At 45.0% G+C, this 24,608-nt stretch overlaps 2 protein-coding genes across 2 annotated transcripts; one reads left to right on the forward strand and one right to left on the reverse strand.

Annotated features, from left to right (window-relative positions):
* The first annotated feature begins 3,096 nt into the window (after window positions 1–3,096).
* Window positions 3,097–18,978, forward strand: nyap2b (neuronal tyrosine-phosphorylated phosphoinositide-3-kinase adaptor 2b). The gene is made up of 8 exons (XM_078287913.1): window positions 3,097–3,275; window positions 8,383–8,699; window positions 12,557–13,630; window positions 16,763–17,186; window positions 17,337–17,553; window positions 17,608–18,040; window positions 18,174–18,277; window positions 18,414–18,978. Exons 1-8 carry the CDS (start codon window positions 3,097–3,099, stop codon window positions 18,708–18,710), a joined length of 3,045 nt encoding a protein of 1,014 aa, XP_078144039.1. The 3' UTR covers window positions 18,711–18,978.
* A 2,368-nt stretch (window positions 18,979–21,346) lies between these two features.
* On the reverse strand, window positions 21,347–22,875 carry LOC139918210 (collagen alpha-2(IV) chain-like). The gene is made up of 5 exons (XM_071907511.2): window positions 22,717–22,875; window positions 22,465–22,573; window positions 22,178–22,366; window positions 21,758–22,041; window positions 21,347–21,607 (listed from the first exon to the last, which is right to left on the reverse strand). Exons 1-5 carry the CDS (start codon window positions 22,873–22,875, stop codon window positions 21,347–21,349), a joined length of 1,002 nt encoding a protein of 333 aa, XP_071763612.2.
* Between the last annotated feature and the right edge of the window lie 1,733 nt (window positions 22,876–24,608).

Raw genomic sequence — 24,608 nt, forward strand, 5'->3', positions numbered from 1 at the left:
GGGCTGGGCATCCAGCGGCCCAGCTCCCCCCTGCCACCAGCCTAAACCTGGGTCGAAGGGACTCCTTTTAGCAATCCAATCAATTGGACCATACAATGGATGGAAGTCTATGTGGATTTAAGTGGAATAGTGCACTGGTGCTCCAGCATAGGTCAGAGTTCACTAGCGTGCACTGGACTCACCTGGGGAAGACAGCAGATACGTTGGTCCACAAACCAGCAGGGACGCAGCCCCATTGTAAGTATGCCAATACACACACATGCTGTAGACATCCTCATGCATGCAAACATACAGTGTATTTCACTCTTCTCACATGCACACGCATGCATGCTCACAAGTGCACATATAAACCACACACGCAGAGCCACCAGGTGTTGCACCACTCTGAGGTTGTTGGGTTTATAGGTTAACCTTTGATACTTGATCCACTGTACTGCATTGGCGTCTGTGTGTGTGTGTATGTGTGTGTGTGTGTGTGTGTGTGTGTGTGTGTGTCCACGCATGTTGTCACCAGACTACTGGCCTTGCAATCTTTTTGACATTGTGTCTCTAGAATATCCATGGTGCCCTTCTCCTGTGACACCGTTGCCTGGAAACAGAAACGGTGTGCCACTTTCATTTCCTTTTAAAGCAAAGTGCACCTCGGTGTTCCAACTGTTGCAGCCCATGTCAACTGGAGCAAAGGGAGACAGGAGAGATGAGATGAAAAATGGGAAATAACATCGAGTAAAGGGGAAAGAGCTAGAAGAGAGAGGAATATGAAGTTTGGTTGAAAAAAGAAAAGACCAAACAAAGATGTAGCCAAATAGATGGTTATTATAGAGATGAGGGGAAAGACAGCTGAACATATAATATATAATAATAATAATATTTTACATGAAAGACTTATAGGAGGAGAAACCAATGTGAAAGGCTTGGTTGGTAAAAACTGTGTGATAAACAAGCTGATTCCAGTGCAGAGTGCTGCTGCAGGCTTACAGGGATTAGGCAGGCAGGCTTAATTCAGCTCAAACAGTGTTTGAACTGTGGAGCCTTCCTACCGCTGCACCCTTCACACAGCGAGCTATAGTGCACCTCACTTCTCATCAGCAACCAAGATTTATTTCCTTTATACAGCTTCGGATCTCTGCCTGTGCCTGTGCATCAGTGATAAGACCTGATGGTGAGGTAAAAAAAGAAAAAAAAAACCTACATGTTGACACCGAGCTTCTGTGCCCTGGTTTGAACTCTGCTCTGCGGTGGTGATTCGATTCTGTCTGTTGACTCTTATCAGTCCTCTCCGGATGCCTGGAAAAACCTATGCAAAGGAGAGCCGAGGAGCAATGTGTCGTAGGGAGTGGAGCAGGCAGATAAACCCATTGACCTAGCTCCCATGCCGGAGTTATTCATAAATAGACACGAGGTAGAGGGATGCTGAGGATGGCCAGACAATGGCCGGTCTCTCAGTTGGCCCTGCAATCTCCATCTGGCTGCCCTCCAAGCCCCCTTGCCCCCCTTGCCTCGCTACACACACACACACATGCACACTCACACACACACACACCCTCCCCCTCCCCCCCCCCCCCACACACACACACGCTCACACTCAGTGCGTCTCTCACACGTAAACAAGCATGAGTCTTAGGCTGATCTGAAAACACTGACCTACATAAAAGCGTGCACTGTCTTCTTCTCTCCCACCACCGACCTCTGCAAATTCACACTGGGCTGTAGCACATAGTATAGTATACCACGCTGCATGCAGTTGCACACTTTTGCATGCACACACATAGATACAGTATATACTGTACATGCATCGGCACTGCATCACATCATTAGCTGCTCCATGCTGTGTTTGGATCTAAAGTAGCTGCACACAATGCTATTTTTAACAGACTCTAGTTTAATTGGAGTGAATCATAGAAGGATTGCACCAAAATGTTCGGTTTCATTGAAGTCTTTCCTCACTGAAACATCCAAATTCTCTCTTTGAATGTGCGACAATGATGCTGTCAGAAATAGTCTTTTACAGAATCAGAGGACATAATGGGACAACTCAAAGAGAGATGCTTTTTAGATCTTAAACATAAGATTGATGATGCTTTCCTATATACAAAGCATGCATCACAGTCCAGTAAGTTCGGTTTACCTCATCTGCATGGTCGTCCCCGAGTGTATTATATCTGCCGGCATGAACCCAAAATGAAGTGCAACAGCAGAAGAGTAAAGGCCTTTTTCAGTTCCAGCCATACATTCGCTATAGGTTCATACCAGCAAATTCAGACAGAACATTTGCTATAATAAGTGGAGAAGATAAATAATCTCTATTGATCCATAGTCAGTGAGGAAGACACTGAAACCTACTGGTACATCATTCTGTGAAGCTCATCCAGAAGAGTCATGACCCTGTTCAAAGAACTTTGTCATGGTCAATGTGAACATGTCCTCATCTTACTCTATCTCTAGCCTCACAAACTGATATGACAGGAGAGGTCTCAATGTCTTCTATATTGGTCATGGATCAATAGAGAACGTTCTTATCTTTATCAAGAGCTCTCTTTGGAGTGGCTGTTGATAAGGGTAATTATAGCAAGATAGTGATCCCCTTGACTGTGAGTGTATTTGCATGTGTGGATGAGCTTTTGCGTGTGTGTTTGTGTGTGTGCTTGTTGTGTATGAGTGCATGTACTGTATGTGTGTAAGAAAGATAAAGAGAAATGATGCTTCCCAAGCTCCAGGGGAAATGATTACACTCGAGGTCACTGGCATGATGCAAGTCTCACCACCAATACAAACCCTCTGAGGGCCATGTACCCCATAGCAACAGACGGAAACCTTAAAAACAACAGCAACATCACACAAAGTCAGTGTGTGACATTATTATGGAGCTGATGCAATCTTGCACCATTTGTTTTCATCTCAACAAGGCTGACCTTGAAAAATGAAGGTTGAATGAATAATCACTGACACAACTCCATGTTTGGTTTGCATTTAGAGTCTATTCATATATGATGCACACAAGTCCACATTAGTGGTGTATTGCTTTCTTTTTTGCAAATAATCTTGACTAATATTTCCTATATTTCTTTATCAGAATGCTGTGGATAGACTTGAAGAATGATGAGCTCCAAAGAGGAGGAAACTCTACGTTTTTTCCAGTATGTTGAGGAGAATGGGCTGAGAGCCTACAACGGCCTGGTGGCTCAGAACTTGGACCACGCCAGGAATGAGAGAAACAGGACCTACCTGCAGGAGAAAAACGACAAGAAGAGAAAACAGGAGGAAGCCATAAAGAGGTGGGAGGAAAATAATAAACAACTGATTCATAGACACATCATTTGCGTTTGGTCATGCAGAAATTATGCTAATGCAAACTCCTTAGCTTGAGCAGTAAAGTGTTAACACACAATGCAAGCTTTTGCATTTTCATACACGCAATGCATGCATGGCCATTGTATAAACATTCAGCACCATTATTACAATACCATTTTCCTCTAGAACAGTGTTTACAGTGTTAGAGAAACAGAGATCCTATACTGGCAAAACAAGAGTCTGTCTTTTTGTCTTTCCTACAGGGGAGAACATGTATTGGTCACAATAATTCTGTATTTAACTTTGCATTTCTTCAGTATAGTGGAGGACCTGGCAGCTCACCTGTTTTGCTCAAAACCAGCACACCAGTTTCTCTACTGTAAATGCAAGGATAGGAGTCAGTGGGTTCACTTCAGGAAGAGGTTGTAAAGAATTGGGACGAGTGGCCAGTGGGTCCCTGTGGCAATGGCAGGTTGCCATTTTTTTGGGTTTGCCAGTGTGGACTGGTGCACCCCATGCTCTATAGAGGATAATTAATTTTTCACTTTTAGACTTATTTGGGACTTGTCCTTGGATGGAGGTCGTCACTGCTCCATTTTCGAGATGGAGAGCTTTTAGAATTAAGAAGGGAGGAGGAAGGGCAGTGAAAAAGATTGTTAGGATGTGGGGGAGTGATAAGACCTGTTTAGAGATTTAACTGGTAGCTGTTGTAATGTGTACTGACTTACCTTTTCTTATTTGTTGTCTGGAAAGGGACAAAAGTTTCAGAATGTGTAAAAAGTGTGCAAAACTGTAAAAAGTGAAAGAAATGTACATTGTCAAAAGGTTGTTCTGACATTTTTCAGAGCGAAAGTTTGGTATTTGAGAATTGGGAAGTTGAGTCAGTGACTAACTCGCATTGCAATCTTATGAGAAATCAATGTGCCTTTACACGTGCGGCTTCACCCCTTTTTCGTCTGTTGTGAAGAGCGAGTAAGTACAGCAATGCCACTGTGTGCAACCACACCACCGTGCGGCATCCCGAAAGCTGAGCGAATAAGAGGCATGCACCCACAACGTGCCCGGCACGTGGATGCGGCGTGCTTGAGTTATGGGTAGCAAAGCGAGCGCTGAGTCAAGGCTGGTTCACTGGGGATGATAATGGGACATTGCAAGTGGTTAAGGATGCCTTGGTGTGGTGACATGGCCTTCGCTGCTGCTTCATCCTATGGTACAAGTGAGAGTAGAACGAGAGCGAAAGATACTCAGTCAGCCACAGTATTTTATACTCATCAGAGGCCGAGTATTGATTTGAACTCTTCTTCAGGAGCTACCTATGTCACAAATCATTGCTTCTATGAGGTGCTCTAATATGAATAGACATTATTGATTATGAACCAAATCTGTTACAATTGATGACTTGTCTGAAGTCTCGAATTTTCAAGTCACACAAAACAGTTATATTATTCATTTAAAGTCACAGCCATGTTATTGTCTCCATAGTGAAAGTATAGTCATGAGCAGAGCTACAAAAGATTGAATGATTTTTAAAGAGGACATGAATCAAGTGGATGCATGTTTGATTTGAGAGAACAGCAAATCAAGTATTAGCTGAACACTTATTTTCCACTCTGATGGTCAAACAATTAATCTAATGATGCAGTAGGCTAAACAAACAGCAGTTTGCAGTGGAAAGGCTTACGGCAAACGGTGTCCGATGTTGTCACAGAATCTAAAAATCAGTTCTGATTCTGTCTGACACGGTAGAAGGTATTTTAGCAGCTGTTGGGAGTTTTAGCTGTGCATCAGATGATTACATTGACATCGTTTTGGGGCTGAGCATTTGGGTGTGACCAGATGTGGTTCTTAACTGATAGGATTTATCCTGGAACACTTTGTAAATTTCAAACACTGTCACATTTCTGGCCAAGATAAGGGGTCACGCAATTCAAAATGGGCTGGTTCTCTGCTGCCACTGTGATTCATTTCTCCATCATACATACTGCATGTGTGTTACAAGTTGTCCTGACATTCAAAATCCTACATTTTGAGGAGTGAGAAGGACACTAAGGAACTTCTCCTGGTCTCCCTTTTATCACATGCCAGCAGATCTTCCTTGCTTCCATTCTCCGTAGCAGTCTGATGCAGTTCTGTAACTTGGTGTGTGTTCCAGGACTGGGCGATGCCCGAGGAAAGTGGCATCTAGTGTCCCGCTATCCTTCCAGTGTCTCTCAGCTGTTGCCAAAGCTAAAATATTAATACAGAGTCACTGGAGGAAGAGTCTAAAAAATAACTGGATTTTTCATGAGGCCTATAAGTAGGTCAATGAGACGACCCATTTTTACAGTAACTGATGGAGAGTGAGAGCGAGTGTGAGGATTTGAGCGTGTGTGTTTGCGTTTGCGTGTGCGCGAGCATGTGTGTGCGTGCACGCATGTGTGTGTGCAACAAGAGAAAAATAGAACATGTTGGTGAGTGTGTGAGAAAGAAGGATGGAGAAGGACAAAAGGAGAAGGCGATTGTGTGTGTGAGAGAGAAAGAGATTGTGAGAGCGAGTGTGTTTAAGAGTGAGGGAAAGGAAAAAAAACCTGTTAGAGAGAGATTAAGTGTGAGGAGCTCAGTGGCAGGAGATGTGTTCTGCCTGGTGACAGCTGGAACAGCCATAGGCCAATCAGATCAGCACATTCGGTTTGAGTGAGGCGGGCCTTCCTGCCTGCTGCCAACCCATTCTGGGTTTCTTTTATTGCATTGCATCTGAAGGAGTGGTTATTCGCACACACATACACACACACACAAATGCACACACACACACAAATGCACACAAATTCACTTACACATGCACGTGTGCTCACACACACACACACATTCGCTTATATATGTACATATGCATAGACATTCCTACACACTGTTTTTCTCTCTGTATTTCCCTTGTGCACACTTGGATACATGCATACACACACACACACACACACACACACACACACACCTGAATGCACACACAAAGGCATATTTTATTTCTAAGCAACATTCTCCTCTCAAGACCTCTCCCCTCAGAAGAGTGCCTTGGACCTTTCTTCTTTTTTGAACCTCTCCCCTAGTGTTTTGTTTGTTTGTGTGATCTTGTTTTTCCTGTCACATGGTGTCACGGCGAGAGAGCGGTGCAGAGCTGCCCAACGACAAGTCACTCCAACTGGTCCGAGTGCACCTGTGGTCTGTCCTCCAGCCAATCACTGGGCAAATATCCTATAAATAACCCAGTCACTACTACTCCAGTCACACCCATACACCCACACACAAACACACTCCATGCATACGGCCATGCACGCACGCGGTCACAGACGCGCGCACGTGCACACACACAATACATATGCACATACGCACACTCAATACACATCCACACACACATACAGCATGCATGCACATATTCTACCACAGTGAGGTAGAAAGAGAGAGAGAGGGGGGAAGAGAAAGAGAGAGAGACGGGGAGGGAGAGAGAGACTGAGTGCCACAGACAGCCAGTTTGTTTATGCTTACTATTCTACAGACACCTGTAGCTGAGTGCGGATTGTACTGTAGGTTGCTTTGATTTTTCTACTTTTTTTTCTGAGGACTGTTTTAAAGATATTTTTCCTCCAAACATGGATGCCAAATATATTCCATACAGCATATTCCTTTATTCTCCACTATTCAAGTGCTTGGATGTTTACTTTGGAATACCTTTGTCCATGTGGTTCTACAAGTTGCTGCAGGTAACCTTCTCTTGTAGGGCTGCTGTTAGTTAAAATGCCTGTATGAGAGTGTTTTGATGTGCACGTGCACTTTATTATTGTTGTGTGGAATGGCAGCTGGTTTTGTGTCTGGTTTCCATGGGTACCCTGTTGCTAGGCAAAGTTAAGCCCCTGACCAATGAACCCACCCCACCAAGCACCTTCTGCTCAGCAGCTGGCTGGGAGGGAGTCATAGTCAGCAAAGTCACACACTGAGGGGTCACACACACACATACATACACACATGCACACCGGCACGCACACATGCATGCATACAGACAGAGATAGAGATTTGAGAAAAGCAACACATGTACATTTAGCCTATTTCATGTCATTCGTTTGAACATTTTAATCTACAACACACAGCTTAGGCTTGTCTTCCTAATGATATCAAAAAAAAAATACAGAGACCAACCATGCACTGCAACTTCATCATGGTTTCTGTACTCTCATGGCTTGCACCATTTTGTCTAATTACAGTCAGATCTTGAGCTCATTTGCTTTGATAATCTTGTGAGATCGAGATCTGTTCCTCAACTGAGGTAACGTCCGCAGTGACAGGCAGAAATCATCTCTTTAACAAACTGCAGTCAAGAGCACCCCTCTATCCCTCTCACCCCAGGGCACACACACAAACACACACACACACATACACAAACAGCCCCTCCTTTCCCCCCACTACCACCATACACTCAGACATCATTAACGCTCCATTCAGGCCAATCATCCGTTTAGAGGGATCGATTGTGGACTTCCATGGTGTCATTATGTGTGTGGCTGTGTGAGCAGCGTTGGCCATACCCAGGGTTAAACTCTAATCAATGCTTTGCACTGAAAGAGAACCCGGGTTCAGTGACACTAACACGCCTCTTATTGTTAGCACTCTCATCATCTGAGCCATCACAAACAGCCTTGTACAAAAAGAAATACACGCAGACACACAAACAGAAGTGTGCCATGGTGACTTTGTATGGTATGTGCTCTTTTCAGCTCACTGTCTCCTGACAGGACACAGTTTCCAGGAGATGATAGAGAAACTGGGGTCAACTCTCCGTCTCTCTTTCAACCCCCATAACATAACATGTAAACTAATATGATAATTCAGTGATTGAACTTGATTTATGTTTTGATGTGTTACTTCTTGCTAAAAAAAAAAAAATGAGTATTGTGTTTTAACGTGACTTGAGAAGGATTCCAAATTAATCCAATTGAGCTTTTCACTCCACCTTTTGCATCAGACATCATGTCACTTCATTCATAATAACACATATATTTCTCTTCCTTTGCCCCTTCATCTTTCCTCTCTATCTCCTCCTCCCTCTCCTTCTCTCTCTCTGTGTTTTAGGACGGGCGAGGACATAGCGACTGAAGGGAAGCACTTGCGTATGGGCTCCATGACCATGCCAGCCCCCCAGGAGCGCATGCCCGTGCCCCACCCGCACGCCCTCGCCTGCGGGCCGGGCTTCTCCGTGCGCTCCCAGTCCCTCCACTCCGTAGGCGGGGGGAACAGCGGGGGCGGAGGAGAGGAGGAAGTGGGAAGCCCTACCTCCAGGAAGCAGCCCCCACCCAAGCCCAGGAGGGACCCGGCCACCAAGCTGAGCATGTCGTCGGAGGCGGTGGACCACAGTCCCACGTCCACCTGCCGTGGGGAGCGATGTGACGGTGAGCGGTGGTGGCACTTCACACCATACTGTTGCGCTATATATAGCTGCTCTCTGCAGTGCCCTCCTCAGCACAGTTTCCCCTACAGTGTACATGACATGACATCTAGCTATTCAGTGCATTCTTCACAGCGAGTGACAGGATATGGCGTGGTAACAGGAACGAATATCAAGCTATAATCACAATCGGGTGAAATCGCGATTAGTTTAAAACATAAAAAAGAAATGTTGGCTGCATCTTGTGACATGTGACAGCCTGCAGCCCAATGTGCTGCATATGAAAGAACACTTGAAAGCATCTGACAGGATTTGCGCCACAAACCATGGACTGGTCGGGACAGGGTTTACTGGACTCTCAGGGCTGACCACTCTGCAGTGTGTTTGAGTCAGAGTGCAGCAATGCAGATGTATCCCAGAATAATCAAACACGCAGGCTACGGTGATTGAGGATGCTGAAGGACAAAGCCATAGGGACAGGCTGGAATGATTAAAAGAGGATAAGTTGTAGCTTTATTTGACTGACCCCTGTTTCCTCTATACACTGTTACATTCTGCTATAGTATTGTACAGTAAATCGACGATGAACAGTTGTACAGGCCAAGGTCGTTCACATTTCTCCTTGCCCCCCAGATGCGACATGGAATCTACTACTAACTCATTCAGCCGTGAGAGAAAGTATTAACATGTATATGAGTGACTGGGCAAATTTATTTAAAGCTCATATACCCTTCTACACATTTTTTGTGTACATTGCCCTTCTTTTTTGGTCACACATATTCCCCAAGAGCTGCATTCAAAGACCTCAATGATTTTGTTCATGCTTGACATTTGTGGGGCATGCTCAACAGGCAAAGTGTTTGGAAACATTCAGCAAGAAATCAGGTCATTTTCAGAATAGAAACATATCCAAAGAACCATTTTTAGCTTATCTTGGTTTGTGCATTTCATCATCAGGTATCATGGCCAATTCATTTCAGTTCATCAGGCGTTACTGAGTATTTGCCCCGCACTTTGCTCAACAGATTTCCCAGGTCTTGAACGCTGTCCCAGTTTCGAATGCTGAGGATAATGTCCTGATATGATTAATTTGGGAACGAGTTGGGATCCAGCTCCTGTAACTTCCCCGCAGCAGATGGATCAGAGTGCTGTGTTGTCCGTAGCAGGTTATTGGTCACACAGTCAGTCAAAAGAGGCAGATAAAATCCGAATCTGGACTTTATCTGCCTCTGTTTTGAAAGCTGAATTTATACTGAATGGGGGAAATGTCTTTATATTGCTATTACCTCATTTAAAATCTGGCTTAATTTAGGATTTTTATAATGCAAATTACCAATACAGGCCAAACATTTTTTCACCCAGTGTAGGATTGGCAAGCCCAAAATTCATTCCAAGAGATGCCTTGATAAAAATCCAGTAGAAGCAGCCTGCAGCAATTTCAGTCAGTTTTCTGATGCAAAATAAACAAACACAGTATGCCTGCTTGGCCATGGATAAAAAAGAGGGCATAATAATTACAGCTCTGTAGGAAAAGCTCTAATGGATAGGACGAGAATTAATTGAGCATAAGGAATGTTTGCATCAATAAGCCACAGATACAGTCTCTGCTGTAGCAAATGTACAATGCACACATGTAAACAGTTTGCTTAGAAAAAAACAAAACCCTCACAACACATGTGCTGAGCATAAAGAAAAAGTAACAAGCGTTGCAAAACTAAAACGGTATTTATAGCATAATAGTCTTCGAGGGGAGGGGCTGTGAGAGCAAAGAGATTCAGAGGTTGCAGGAAGCTTTGACTCCATTTCAGTTAGGATGCTTCGTTGCCAACGTGATGTTTAGGGAGTCGCCCAGCCTGGCTCAGATTGGTGGGGATCTCTGTGTGCACACAGATCTTCCTGGGCGCCACGGCAACCATCCCACAGAAACAAGACCCCCTGCAGCCCGGCCAATCACAATATCACTAGGCAGCTCTGGCCAATGGGGCTGCAGAGATGCTGAAGTCTAAAGCTTCGGAGCCAATCAGAGCGAGAGTGTGGGGGTGTCCCTGGCTGAGGGGAGGGTTGCGTGCGCTGTAGCTGGCGCTGTAGCGGGAAGGGGAGGAGCTTGTCAGAGTAGAATTCATTCAGGAGGAGCGATTGACCTAGATTCTGTTTCCCCAGGAGGAGAGGGAGGGGGAGGGGTTGCGGGTAAACACATCCGCTACAGGGGGAGGGGGAGGGGAGAGAGAGGGAAGGGAGGAGAGGGAGGAATAGAGAGAGAGAGAGAGATGGATGGAGGGATGGATTCATCATCAGTGCTGAAACGGATCTCGAGATCCACCATGCAACCCTGTTAACATAATAATGATAACAGAGGCATAGCTGCACATGCACGCAGACACACACACACACACACACACACACACACACACACACACACACACGCAGAATGCACAAAGACACAAGTATGATATCAATCCAATTAAACACATACCAGGAGCACATCTGGGTCGAACCAAATCTTCTATTAACACCTCATTAACCAGCGGTAATGAGGGGCAGGTATGGAGCCTCATGAAAAGGCCTGTGGAATAGCCAATCACATCTGCATTTGATCCTTAGTTCAAATGGATATCAAACTGGTTTAATGTACAGATGACTAAATTTCTCAAAATACCAGTGCAAAACAAAACAGGACAAATAATCATGTAAAGTCTGATTTTGTCGAAAACCTTTAAATTATTTACTATTTTATTCAAGTTTTAACCTATCTTTCTCTCTACAACTGATTTCAATCAATCTATCTATCTATCTATCTATTCTGTTCTGTAAACCAGCTGTTCAGATGTCTGAAGTTCTATCAGTAGCACCTTTGTGTAAGAGAAAGACAGAAAGTGAGGAAGACAGATAAACTAAACAGTAGGCCCCTGTTTTGTGGAAAAATTTACTTCATAAACTGTGAGTTCATGTGGCAGAAAATGTATACATGCCTGTCCTAATTTGCTTCTGTGAATGTGTGGGCATGTGCATTGTGTGTGTGTGCGTGTGGTGATGGTGGTGAGTCATACAGTTTCGGGAAGTATGCGTGTGTCTGGGCCATCTGGCATCTGAATTATTAAAGGTGTAAAATCTGCAGTTTGAAGATTTCAGACACGGTCCGGCTCTTAACTACACTTAACTCCCCCTGCCTATCACAGAAAGGGACACTCCTATCCAAACACCTCAGTGTCTGACCTAGAAATAGGCTACCATGCAAACAACTCACTACTATACTGCACTGTATACTGTAAGCACACTACCATTGGGACTGTATGTACAGTACATTCTTGCCAACATGAATACTGTACCATAGCTTCACTGCACCGCATCTAAAGAGATTCACACTGCATTGCTACGTCACCACTATCAGAAAGAAGCTCCACACTGTGTGACCCAGATACTATACTCACATACAGCTCCACTGCTATATATGTGACCTAGAAACATGCATATGCCTCAACTATTCCCACATATCTGACTCAAGATATCGCTCTCAGCTACACATATTGACCTACATCTGACCCAAAGACACATGGAGCTGTAGTAGGCCTAATATTAATGCTAATGATCATTCAATTCACTTGAATTGATTTTTGTATAATCCAATAATGCTTTATTCATGTGTGATGGTTACGCAGACGACACAGAAGAGTCACAATATAATTTTATTTTGTCTCACACCACAACAACATATTAATCAGAATAACACATCATGAAATATAGCATAATAGTCAACAAACGAATAAAACAGAAAATAAATCACATATACTCGTGCAGTGCTTGTGAATATGAATTTCCCAAATTAAGTTGTGTTAAGACTTCTTTCTCCCTCTCTCTCAGCAGCTCAAGGATGCAGTGAGGACTGCAGGAGGGTGCCGCCACCCAAACCTAAGAGGAACCCCAACACTCAGCTCAGCGTTTCCTTCGACGAGTCCTACATCAAGAGCCATGGAGGCAGCGGGGGTTGCCCCTCCAAACCCCTCCACCACGTCACCTCCCCCAGCGAACGCAACCCCTCGTCGCCGCAGAGCGACGACAGCCCCACGGACGACTGCGAGGACGAACCTGTCTACATAGAGATGGGCGGGATCGACGTCGGAGGCCGCGAACCGCTGAAGAGCGAGGACGAGGAGCCGGGGGAATCTGTGTACGAGGAGATGAAGTACCCGGCTCTGGACGATATGGAGTACCGGACTGACCCGGTGGGGTGTCGCTCCGCATGCCCCACCCCGGCGCCCTACGACCCCGAACCCCTTAGTCGCTGCTCCACACCTCGTAACATTCCCCTCTGTGACATTCCTGCACCCTTCCCCAATTTGCTCACCCACCGGCCACCGCTGCTGGTGTTCCCCCCAGCCCCGGCCCAGTGCTCGCCCAACTCAGACGAGTCTCCCCTCACTCCACTAGATGTAGCCAAATTGCCCATGCTGGAGAACCAGTCCTACAGCAAATCCCCAACCTCCTCCTCTGAGCCGCCCTCCTCTGCTCACCTGCGCAGGGAGCTCACCGCCACCCCAACCCTCACTGTATCTGGGCGCTCTTCTGCGCCTCCTCTGCCCTGTACCCTCTACAAATCCTCCTCCTCATCCTCCTATCAGCGCAGCCACTCTGCTTGCCCGTCGCCGGTCAGCATGGGCCGCTGCCTCACGCCGCTGAGTCTCATGCGTACACCGCCCTTTGACGCTCCCATGCCGTTCCCCGGGGGTCTGCCGCGAAGCGCCTCGGCCACCCCTCACGGCAAAGGTTCGCCGCCCCAAGACTGTGTGGGACGGCTCCACGGCTCTATGCAGAATGTGTCAACAGGGCGTTCGCGGACGCCCACCAGCCCGCTGGATGAACTGACTAACCTGTTCACCACAGGAAGGAATATGCTGAAGAAAAACACCAGTGGCAGGAAGTCGAAGGAGCCAGGAGAGAGTGAGTGGCCCAGCAATCTGTCAATCCAATTAGTCATTTCACTGATTTGTCTCAATTTACTCATTTTAGCATGTAGTGGAGCAAAGGGTGTGATCAATTGTCTTCATATTTATCTATTTATCTGTCTTTGTTTCCTGAAGAACTCTTTTAAGGTTATAGACATCTTATTATTGCATATTCATGTACTAATCTTAGCTTTTTTGTGCATATCGTCACCTCTTTCTAAGAGAGAGACTTGGTTAAGAGGGTTAATGAGCAATGGCAGCACCCATCAACACCACAGAAGAAGAGCAGCAAGGTCTCAGAAGAGCTATAAACATGCAGAGGCAGGAGAGCAGGGGGTGACATCTAAAAGTGTCAGTATGTAATGCTTTGCAACACTGACATGTCGGTGTCTAAATGCTCTGGATGGACTCTGTTGCAAATCCATAGTCTTAAAAAAGTAGTCTTCAGTGCCCTCATTAGTGGGAGGTTAACTTAACCCTGTTTACAACTGGGTTAACAAAACCCTGCTAAATAAGGAGGTTGTGCATAGCATGCATCACATTGTCCATACAGGGTGTTTGTGGCTCTCTCTGCAGCATTCCTCTAGTTTAATCTAGGTCCAGCGAGCCAAGTCTGATACAGATCATATGATTTAATCTGAGGGGATTAGGGGCTAAAGCGGACAGCGGGTCTCTCAAGCCTAGTCGTGGCATTAGGCCATCAGGCAGCATTACTTTTAAATATGTAAACATCATGTTTAAACACAGACAGCCACGCCACAATCAAGGCACTGCCAAAAATACTGGAACTGTGAAGGCAAACATGTAACCTGCCCATAATGGTAATAAGTTGCAAAAGTTGCTTGAAGATTGAAAAAAAAGAAAGAAAAGAACACTTTACAACACAAAACACTATTGTTCTCTTGTTCTCTGTCATATAGTGAGTCTGGTGCAAGCAGCAATATCCATCAGTCACAAATTAACGTTCTCATTCTCATGCATAATGCAGACATTTTTCTAATGAAAAGCCATGTTAAACCTGAATATTTTCAAGTTTAATGCATTTAATGTAAAGGAATAAAAACAAAGGACTGTAGGCTTCCAAACTGAATAAGCAGGGCGGAGGGGGAGGGTGTTAAATGCATGAAGTATAGTTCATGTATGGAAGCAGGTCATGCATAATTTGAAAGGGTACCAAGAGTGCAGTGAACTCTGTGTATTAGTGAGCTGATGATGTGGAGTGAGGTTTGACATAAAAATCAACCCTGTAGGGGAAATATAACTCCAACACTAACAAACCCCCAGAGCTGAGTTGTACAATCTAAATGAACCATACATCATAAAAGAACTACAAAGAGTCCACACATCAATCCTTACTCAACGCTCGTAGCAACCACAACATAGCAACAGTGGAAGGAGGAGGAATCCCAGTTTCTTATTTGCAGATTCCCTCCCCACGGGTAACGCAGCCAATCACAGCTCAGGGCACGCCGGTCTGCAACGGAGCAATGAGCTCCTGTGGGGGACAGCCATGGCTCTTAACTCAAAACTACACCTGATCAGAGGATTTCTGTTCCTCCTTTCTGCCCAATCAGCACATAGACTACTCCTGATTAGCCAATCGGGTAGCTGATGTAGCTTTAGGAGTCACCGATCAAAAGACTGATGATGGGGGAAGCAGAAGCAGAGGCAGTTTCTGATTTCTTGGGATTTGCACTTCACTGGGAATATTTTTCTTCCAGTTGTTGTATATGTGCCAAACAGTTGCACACTGGCTGTTTTATTCTAGGATTTTCATGCATTTTCTTCACTGTATCAGTCTCTAAGACTACTGGCTTATGTTAAGTGATAGCTAGATAGTCAACAGTTTTATTCATGAGCCATAAATTGCAAGTAATGTCTTACCTGTGTGCCCTTTTACAGTATTTTGTCCTCTAGCCCCATATGGCTTGTAACCAATTTGCATATGTTCTCTCTACCTCAAGGGTGGGTCGTGTTGACAGGCTTTTTTTTTTGCGATCCCAACACCTGTGTACAGGCACCACATGGGGTTCAGGAAGTGACAGGTTGTGTATGGTGCTCTGTGATTGGCCACAGTCAGACAGCCATACAGACCCATACAATCTATTGAGCACACACATACAAACCTAACACACTAAAGAGAGGTTAATGGTTTTTTTCTCTATTTCTGAGACGATGGAGACAGCAACAGCTAGCCTGACCCACTTACCAACTGGTTAATCACCACACTCACCCACTCACAAACACACACACACACACACACACACAAAAACACACTCACACACACACTCAAATGGCGTGCATGACACATGTAGGCATGTCAGGGGACGTCTGTGCATAGTATGTTAAAGGCATAGAACGAATGGAGATCAATCATGCACATTAATCTGTTATTCGTGCAGAGGATGATCTATATCTTTATTGAACCTTGAACCAATGCCATACATCAGGGTCTCTGTAGAGCCTCTTGGAAGATTGTATGTATATGCTGAAGAAGTCAGAGCACATAGGCTACTGTAGCTAACAGGAGAAATGAGAAAAGGTTAGACACAGATAACTAATGACGATATTAGGTGTTGTAGAATGTAAAGTGTAAAAAACCATGTTTACTTTATGGTACCTTTATGGTTATATTGACATAGTTTAAATAGATTTTAAGGGGAAAGAGGAGTACAGTGAAAAAAGGCAATGATATTAAGTAGTCACTGAATTTAAGGAAAATGTCAAACAGCTAATGACAGTATTATCTGCCTCTCAGGATATGATATCTCATAAATGTAACACAATTCTAATGCTTGCCAACGCTCAACATCCACTCATATAACCCTGGTGATTTACTGCAGCTACCCCAGTGTGTAGTGAGTGCCACCTAGAGGACTTTTGATGGTAGTGCAACAACTTGTGTCATAGATTATTTGTTCTGTAAATAATATGTGATTGAAATTATAGATTCAATTTACTGCCATGTTTTTAATACATCACATTTTGATTTGAATTTATTTTGAATGCATTATCATATAATAATTAGTGACTAGAGTAGAGTAAGCTTGGATGTCAGAACCATCTGAATAAATGTGTCCTCTGAATATCTTTGTCCTCTGAATATCTTTGTCCTCTTCTTTTACAGCTGAGTCCAAGAGCAAGTCTCACAGCGAGTCTAAACGTGAAGGAAAGGAACGCCACAGCCACAGCAAGGAGTCCAAGCGAGAGTCTAAGGAGCGTCACAGCAAAGAGTCTTCTCACCGGAGAGAGGGCAAAGACAGAGGGTGCAGCAGCGTGGAGCCGATGCCCCACAGACGCAACAGTAAAGACCGTGGGTGTAGCAGTGTGGACCCACCACCTGTTCGCAGGGATAGCAGGGACCGGGGCTGCAGCAGCGTGGAGCCCATCCCTGTGAGACGGGACTCCAAAGACAGGGGCTGCAGCTCTGTAGAACCCATCCCGTTGATAAGGAGAGACTCCAAGGACAGAGGAAGTAACAATGGCGACTTGATGCCAAGGAGAGACAGCAAAGACAGGGGTGCGGGACACGGAATGGAGTCTTTACTGAGGCAGGACAGCAAAGACAGAGAGAGACTTCTAGATCAGCCACCCGAGCTATTGCCGAGACAAGACGGCAAGGAAAGGACCAGAAACGGTGCAGACTGTAGACACGAAAGCAGAGAGAGACTGCTGGATCAGCCGCCTGAGCTCTTACCCAGGCAGGATAGCAAAGAGAGAGCCAGGAATGGTGTGGACTCGAAACATGAAAGCAGAGACAGGCCGCCTGAGCTTCTTCCGCGACAAGATAGCAAAGACAGAGCAAGAACTGGAGCAGAATATAGGCATGATAGCAAAGACCACCCTCCGGAGCTGTTACCTAGACAGGATAGCAAAGAGAGAGCTAGGAATGGTATGGAACATAGGCATGATGGTAGAATAGACCAACCGCCTGAGATCCTACCCCGACAAGAAACGTCCAGAAGCAGCAACAGCAAGGACCGGGTCGGCTACAGCTCTGAATCCAGGCACGAGGGAAGAGATCGGAGCTGCTACAATGGACCAGATCTTCCGCCTCCTCCTCTGCCCAGGCAAGACAGTAAAGAACTGAGCAGAACTGGCCTTGAAGCCAGACGGGACAGCAAAGACAGAAGTCTGAATGGCTCAGAGCAGCATCGTTATGATGTTAAGGATGCAAAGAGTCCTAATGGGATGGAGTGTAAGCGTGACAGTAAAGAAAGAGGTTACAGATCAGACGGCACGCCCAGGCGAGATAACAGAGATAGAGCTAACTACACCACGGACCAATCAAAAGCACAAGAGAGGAATGGCAGCACAGTATCGGGGCAGCATTCATCCACGGCCACACCCACTCACCATGGGAGACCCGCTGGAAGCCCGCCAATGGTGTTGGGAACAGGAAATGGTGAGGATTAAGACTGCAATTTCATGAAAGAATCTAATTTGATCCATATAACATATATGTTACAATACAACACATCCAGCTGTATAAGATGCATTTATGATGACTGAACATGTGATTTTCAATTCCTTTGTAGAACTGAAAGCAGCGCCTAAGTACGGCCGCTCACCTTCCATGCCTGCTAACCCCTCTCCAAAGGGGACGCCACAAAGGAGAGCAGCAGAGACGCATCAAAGTCAGGTATGCAGATTTATTTGTATTTCTTAGATTGCATTCTCTGAGAAGCAAACTCTTTCAGCTTAACAGTGCTCAATGTGCAATTGACTCTTTGAGGTCAAACTGTTTCCACTTGACTTGATGTGTTGTCCCCCCTCAGATGCCCCAGATGCCGTGGATGTGTGGAGACAGCACCATGCTAGAACAGATTGAGAGGAAACGCACCCTCTGCATGGAGATCCGCTCCAGACAACATCCGCACCTGCAGAGATCTCTGGAGAGGCCTCCTCCGGACAGGCACCAGGAGAGGCACCAGGAGAGGAATCAAGAGAGAAACCAGTGCAAGCAAGAAAGTGCGTCTGTTCTCCCAGGCTGGGGGAAAAGCAATGGGGCCAAAAAGATCCGTCCTCCCCCTTACCCCACACAGACCACCGTATTCTGGGACACGGCCATCTGACAATAACAACACACTTACAGCTCCCTGCCAACCAACCCCCAATTACCCACCCCCTTCCTTCTCTGGGCTGTGCTGATTCGCCCCCTGCACATCAGGGGGGTCAGGACAGCCAATGAGAGTACAGGGGGGACTCGCTGATGTCAAAGGACAATGGTGATTACCATAGCAATATTTCTGCTTGTTCAGGTTGTCATGTTTTCTTATCATCACCGGTGATATTTGATATTTTTCTATTTCCCGTGACTGGATTCTTGTAATATAATTAGTAGAATAGATATTTGATGAATAGATATTTTCTAAATCAAATGGGGATTAAAAAGCAGCTAAAATTATGTATAGTAGATGTAGATGCAATCCAATGTTTGTTTGTATGTTAATTTTGTTTTGGTTATTTTACATTTGAAAGCATAATCTATCGATACTTGTACTGTAGTAGCATAATTTTCTTATGCGTAACTCAATGATTTTTTTTGTGCTGAAAAGCACTAAAATGAATGGACTATTCAATTTTGTCAGTATATACTCTACATTTTCACTGTTGTATTGTAAGTTGAGGAGTTGCGTCAACGTGCTTTAGATTTCCAAGGCCCTCCATGGCTGGTCCAGTATGTTCTAGAATGTACAACAGTCAGTCCTAGAACAGAAACAAGAAACTTTGTGTGCTTCAGTTTGTATGTTACAGTAACAAGCTGTGTAGTCACTATGTCCGAGCCTTTTGAAGCCGTTGAATCTTTTTATAGGAAAACCTGTTGGCTGGCATATTGTAGAGGACTGAGAACGTGTGACATGTTTTTGCTGTACTCTAAGATAGAATATGAGGGTGGGTTGGGGAGGTAGTAAATTAGAACAAACATTATAAACAGTATAGTTCCCAAAACCAGCCAAAGCCTGTTAAAGTGAGATATGGGTGTGGTTGCACTTTGGAAGGTTGGTTATTCGAAATGGGGTTGGTGGCAATAGCTGGCGGATACCAGTACCCTTACTTTGCCATGCACACTGCGAGCACCCTGACACAGTGTAAATAAGGTGCGATACTTGATGCCAACAACCAGCCAGTACAATCAACACCTGAGCTTTTAGAACATTTCTTAATTTTACTGCAGATTATAGTAGCCATATGCACTTGCTTAAGAAATAACTTTCAAGATTATGCTTATATATATATTTTTAAAATGTATGAGTAGCGAGCTGTGCCATGTAAGTTTTAATTTATTGGCTGGGAGGTAAAGCCTCAGGAGACTGGCTGTCTGTGACATGCAGTCATCTATGATTGGCTGTCTGTGACAATATTATCCCCAAACCAATTGGCTGCTGATTGGCAACCATTTTAGAGATCAAATCATATAAGGACCTATAGCATGGCAACAGCTCTACCCAGTCAAAAGGACAGGGGTTGCACAAGGGCCTGCAGATCTTTGAGGCTTTGTAAATTAAAAAAACTGCACTACCCATCATCTTCCATCACATTTAATAAGGCTGGTTACATACATGTCCCTCTCCCCCTGCTCTCTCCCTCTACCTCAACCTCCTACTTACGTCATCTAAATTGGTTCTCTTTTGCACATGAAATGCAATGTCTGCATTGCCAAAATAGTATGGGTTTTGATAAATGAGCTAGCCCTCAGAGTGCAAGTGCAGTACCCCCTTTCTGGTGAGAATCAACACTACAGAGTTCCCTCTGTTTTACCTGTATGTGTGTGTGAGGGAGAGAGCTGTGTGTGTGTTTGTGTGTGTGCCAAGCTACACTGTATGCAAGTCGATTCTTTAAAAATGATTGTTTTAAGACATTCACTTTGTCTGCCCTATCCATGTTGTTGGTGGGTGGAGGTTGGAAATGTAATAATGATGATGATGTACAATCTTTTTGTGTGTATAAACGTGCACTGTGAAAAGGTAGAGAGAGCACCGCACTGTCAGAGTCCTCTGTCTTATTGCACTGAGTGTTCTCTTGTTTTTGCGTAATAAAAAAAGAAAAGGAAAAAACATGTTTGAGGAAAAAAAGAAGTACTGTATTCTGATTGTCACTTGGGTTCTGTTGAGAGAAATAAATAAATATGAACTTGAAACCCGCTATGGAAAAACTGCATTCTACTGAAATTATTCATTTTCTCTTACCCTGGCATTTTTGCATGTAGGAGGATGTTTTTCACTTGGCGCTAATAGATATTACAGAATGACTCAGAATTTGAACTTTTAAACATTTGAGAAGCAAAATTTATACAGATGAAGAAGAATAGAGCTTTTAAATGACAGTTATTTCTCTTACTAGATAATCTGGTCAGGATTTTTGCCTCGTGGTCTTAAAAATACAAATCAAATCAATACAAAATCATAATGTACAGTACAAAATGTTCAATATTCAAACATATTTGTCATCGTAAATAGCACCATATGATTGAAAAACAGCAAAAAGAGAAGTATTTACAACATGGCACCAAACAAATGGATAATGTGTGTGGAATGTGTTTAAATTGTAGAAGGGCAAAGCCACAATTACAAGCAATAGTACACTAAATCTAATCTAAATATAATGTGTGGCAATCAGGATTAATTTTTGAATGATGGAATAGGGTCAGAAGGGTAAAAAAATAATGCCACAGGTAATTTAGTTACAATTAAAGGGGATGTGACAACCTTTATCGTTCTCTGGTGCAGACATGACACTGACTGGCTTTCTGCCGCTGTTTCTCAGCTGCTTTGATGGTGCCAGGCTCCGGGACGACGAACTGGTCTCTTGGATTAACAGCAGTCAACCAAAAGCTGTAGAGGTTGGCAAAGTAGTGACAGGTGCCCCGCGCACCCTGGCACTCTATGAAGGGATGGGCTCGGAAATCCTTGAGGCAGCTACCAGAGGAGGTCAGAGACTGGCCACCGCCCTCGTCACCTGCCCCTGTGTGCTGGGGAGAGGAGAGCAGCAGTACGGGACAGTTGAAAACATTCATATGGAAACAAGGTCTTCTATCCAATTTTTCTGTTCCCCATACAGCTGTATGTAACATTGCTTGCCTCTTACAACCTTCCAAAAACCACTCCTTCATCATACTCACCAGGAGGAAAGAGTAGCCCGTCCAGAGGCTCCTCCAGCCAGGCGGACAGGTAGGAGCTGTGTGGTCCTGGCTGTGAACGGCCACTGCAGGCGACGACATCTCACACACCACACAGCGGCTGATATGGGAGCTAATCTCCCGACCCGATAAGGGCATCATGGGTACTGGGGCAGTGGTGGAGAGCCAGTAGGACTTGTCGTTGCGACTGGAGTAGTGACAGGCGCCTGTGTTGCAGTAGGAGAAAGGCATGGCGGAGAAAACAGGCAGGCAGGAGCCAGCCTGGCCTAGGGAGGGGAGGAGGAGAGAGCAGGGAAAAGAGAAGGAGGAGAAAAGGAAAAGAAGAAATAGACACAGATGGGTAAATGTATGTGATTTACAAAAACACCTTTATGTATATTTTCTTTACAACTCTTTATTTACCTAAGTCTTGTGTGTGAGCCTTCTCCTGCCCCTCCAGGTAGACCAGACTGTAGCCCACCCAAAGCTGATTGCCGCCCACAGGACACTGTGGCACCTCCACTGACTGGCTGTGGACAACCAGCAGGAAGCCCGAGCCCGAGGTCTCTCGTCCGCCTGGCTCACCTGGCTCACCTGATTGACCTGGAGAACCTGGAGGGAGGAGGGGTGGAGCGAGTTGCAAGGGAATGACACGGGAAAAGGAAGAAAAGGGGTGATGGAGTTGAGAGAGACTCCCTGTGATGACTCACCTTGAGGTCCAATAAATCCTCGTTGACCAACATCTCCTGGGTCTCCAACAGGACCATTATGACCAGGAGGACCTGGCATCCCTGGGGTGCCCCGAGACCCCACAGGACCCTTCTCGCCTGGAACATACATAGAATATACAATTGAGCATTAAAAAAGTACACCACACAGTTGTATTTAGACACAGTAATGAGTCCCTCCAGAAAGTGTACACACATACACAAACACACACATTATAAATTATTCTCTCTTGCCTCTAGGGCCTGGAATCCCAGGAGGACCCACATCACCGCGGAAACCTTCAGCTCCTGGGTGACCACGTGGACCTGGGAGTCCAAGGGCGGTCGGCGGTAAGGGTTCAACAATGGAATCACCAGGGAGACCTTTGGCACCTGGAGAAAGACACAACTCATCGATTCTGTTTCCCTTTTCGACTCACAACAATCTCTCTCCTCCCTGGTAAAATATATTCTGTCATTCAGATAATCTTAAAAACTGTTGGCACTGTACTTGGCCACAGTGGCACTCACCCTTGTCTCCAGGTGGGCCTTTTACTCCTTGGCGACCCCTGGGGCCGGGGATACCGAGTTCACCTTTGTGTCCTGGAACACCCCTGGGACCGAAGAGGCCTCTCTCACCTGTCAAAATATAGCAACTTTTAGAGTGCATTCAAATGCTTCTGAAACAGACCCGGGATCATTGTAGTTTTAATGAAATTTTTGCGAAAAGTAAATTGAATCCCATCTTGGAATCACACCCCAGACGCAAATCCAAAATGCTGCACCACCTTGATCTGATAGCAAAGGACCAGTGCATTGCTGTAATATGCATTGATGCTAAAATTGCAGAATGTACTGTACCTTTAGGTCCTGTAAGGCCTGGGTTGTTCTGAGATCCAGGGAGTCCTGGGAGGCCCCTAGCTCCCTTCCAGCCGGGTAACCCAGGGAGGCCCATTGGTCCTGGGTCCCCTTTGGATGTAATGATACTACCGCCTGGAAGGCCTGGTTCACCAGGAGGACCTAAAAGCACAACACAAAGTCCCAGATGAAGACAGATAGACAAACAGGCACACATACACACAAATAAACAAAAATCACATCCTGGTCATACCCAAACATGCCAATGCAAAGACACAGACATGTACAAGGACATGGACAAAGACAAACAGACCAACACAGACAGACAGATACACACACACACACACACACACACACACACACACACCTGGGGGTCCTGGAGGTCCTTGATATCCTGAATCTCCGTAGGGTGCTTGCTCTAGCTTGCAGCAGTCTGTCCCTGTAGAACCGGGCTCACCAGGGTAGCCTTGGGGACCTGAGGGAAGAAATAAAAAACAACTTTAATGCTTAATCACTCAGCATACACAGACAAGTTGAACATTATAACCACACAAAAAAATGAGTAGACAAAACAAAAAAAAGAGAGATAACATAAAGCAGCAACACAAGTGACATTCCATGGTAAGTTATCACTGAGCAATAGTCTTTATTGTACATACACAGGGGGTTGGGTGAGTAGAAAATTCACTTTAAATCAGCCACATTCAAAATATAAATCAAAACTGATTTGCATATTAATCTTCAGTGATTTCTTTATACTAGAGATGATGGCAAAAGATTACCAGATTTTGACTTTTGATGTCCAGATTTATGAATTGACTGCATTGAATGTGTATAGACCCTCACCCTTGTAGATGGGTGTATTGCATTTGTTATATTGATAATACTAGGTTCATACAGTACCTGGGTAGCCAGGTGGGCCCCTGGGACCTTTAGGCCCAGGATAAATGGCTCCTGGGGGTCCTGGGGGGCCCCTGAGACCTTTGACCCCAGGAAAACCATGTGGCCCTGGGGGGCCAAGGAGATCTACACCTTCAAGTGAAAAAACAGTGCACATAAGTATCACCCAATGACATATGATATTATAGCAAATACTCTGTTGCTGATGTGTAGTAAGTAAACGATGCTGCTAATTAGTTCCCCTACACATGACACTTTTGAGTATGATTTAATAGGACACAACATAAAAGACGCATGTAAAAACGATTATTGGACTTGTTATTCCTCTTACCGTTTGCTCCCCTCATCCCTTTTGCACCTCTAAGCCCATTCAGTCCATGCAGACCTGG

Source organism: Centroberyx gerrardi, chromosome 13 (assembly GCF_048128805.1).
Source record: "Centroberyx gerrardi isolate f3 chromosome 13, fCenGer3.hap1.cur.20231027, whole genome shotgun sequence".
Classification (NCBI taxonomy): Eukaryota; Metazoa; Chordata; class Actinopteri; order Beryciformes; family Berycidae; genus Centroberyx; species Centroberyx gerrardi.

What these genes read in the sequence shown, in the direction of transcription:
- nyap2b (XM_078287913.1), top strand. Translation starts at nt 3,097, where the DNA reads ATGATGAGCTCCAAAGAGGAGGAAACTCTACGTTTTTTCCAGTATGTT. An exon ending in AACATAGGCATGATGGTAGA is followed by an intron (nt 17,554 to 17,607) that starts ATAGACCAACCG and finishes AGAAGCAGCAAC; the next exon opens with AGCAAGGACCGGGTCGGCTA. An exon ending in GGTGTTGGGAACAGGAAATG is followed by an intron (nt 18,041 to 18,173) that starts GTGAGGATTAAG and finishes ATTCCTTTGTAG; the next exon opens with AACTGAAAGCAGCGCCTAAG.
- LOC139918210 (XM_071907511.2), bottom strand. Translation starts at nt 22,875, where the DNA reads ATGAGTTGTGTCTTTCTCCAGGTGCCAAAGGTCTCCCTGGTGATTCCA. An exon ending in TGGGATTCCAGGCCCTAGAG is followed by an intron (nt 22,574 to 22,716) that starts GCAAGAGAGAAT and finishes CCAGGCGAGAAG; the next exon opens with GGTCCTGTGGGGTCTCGGGG. An exon ending in GGCTCACACACAAGACTTAG is followed by an intron (nt 22,042 to 22,177) that starts GTAAATAAAGAG and finishes TCCCCTCCCTAG; the next exon opens with GCCAGGCTGGCTCCTGCCTG.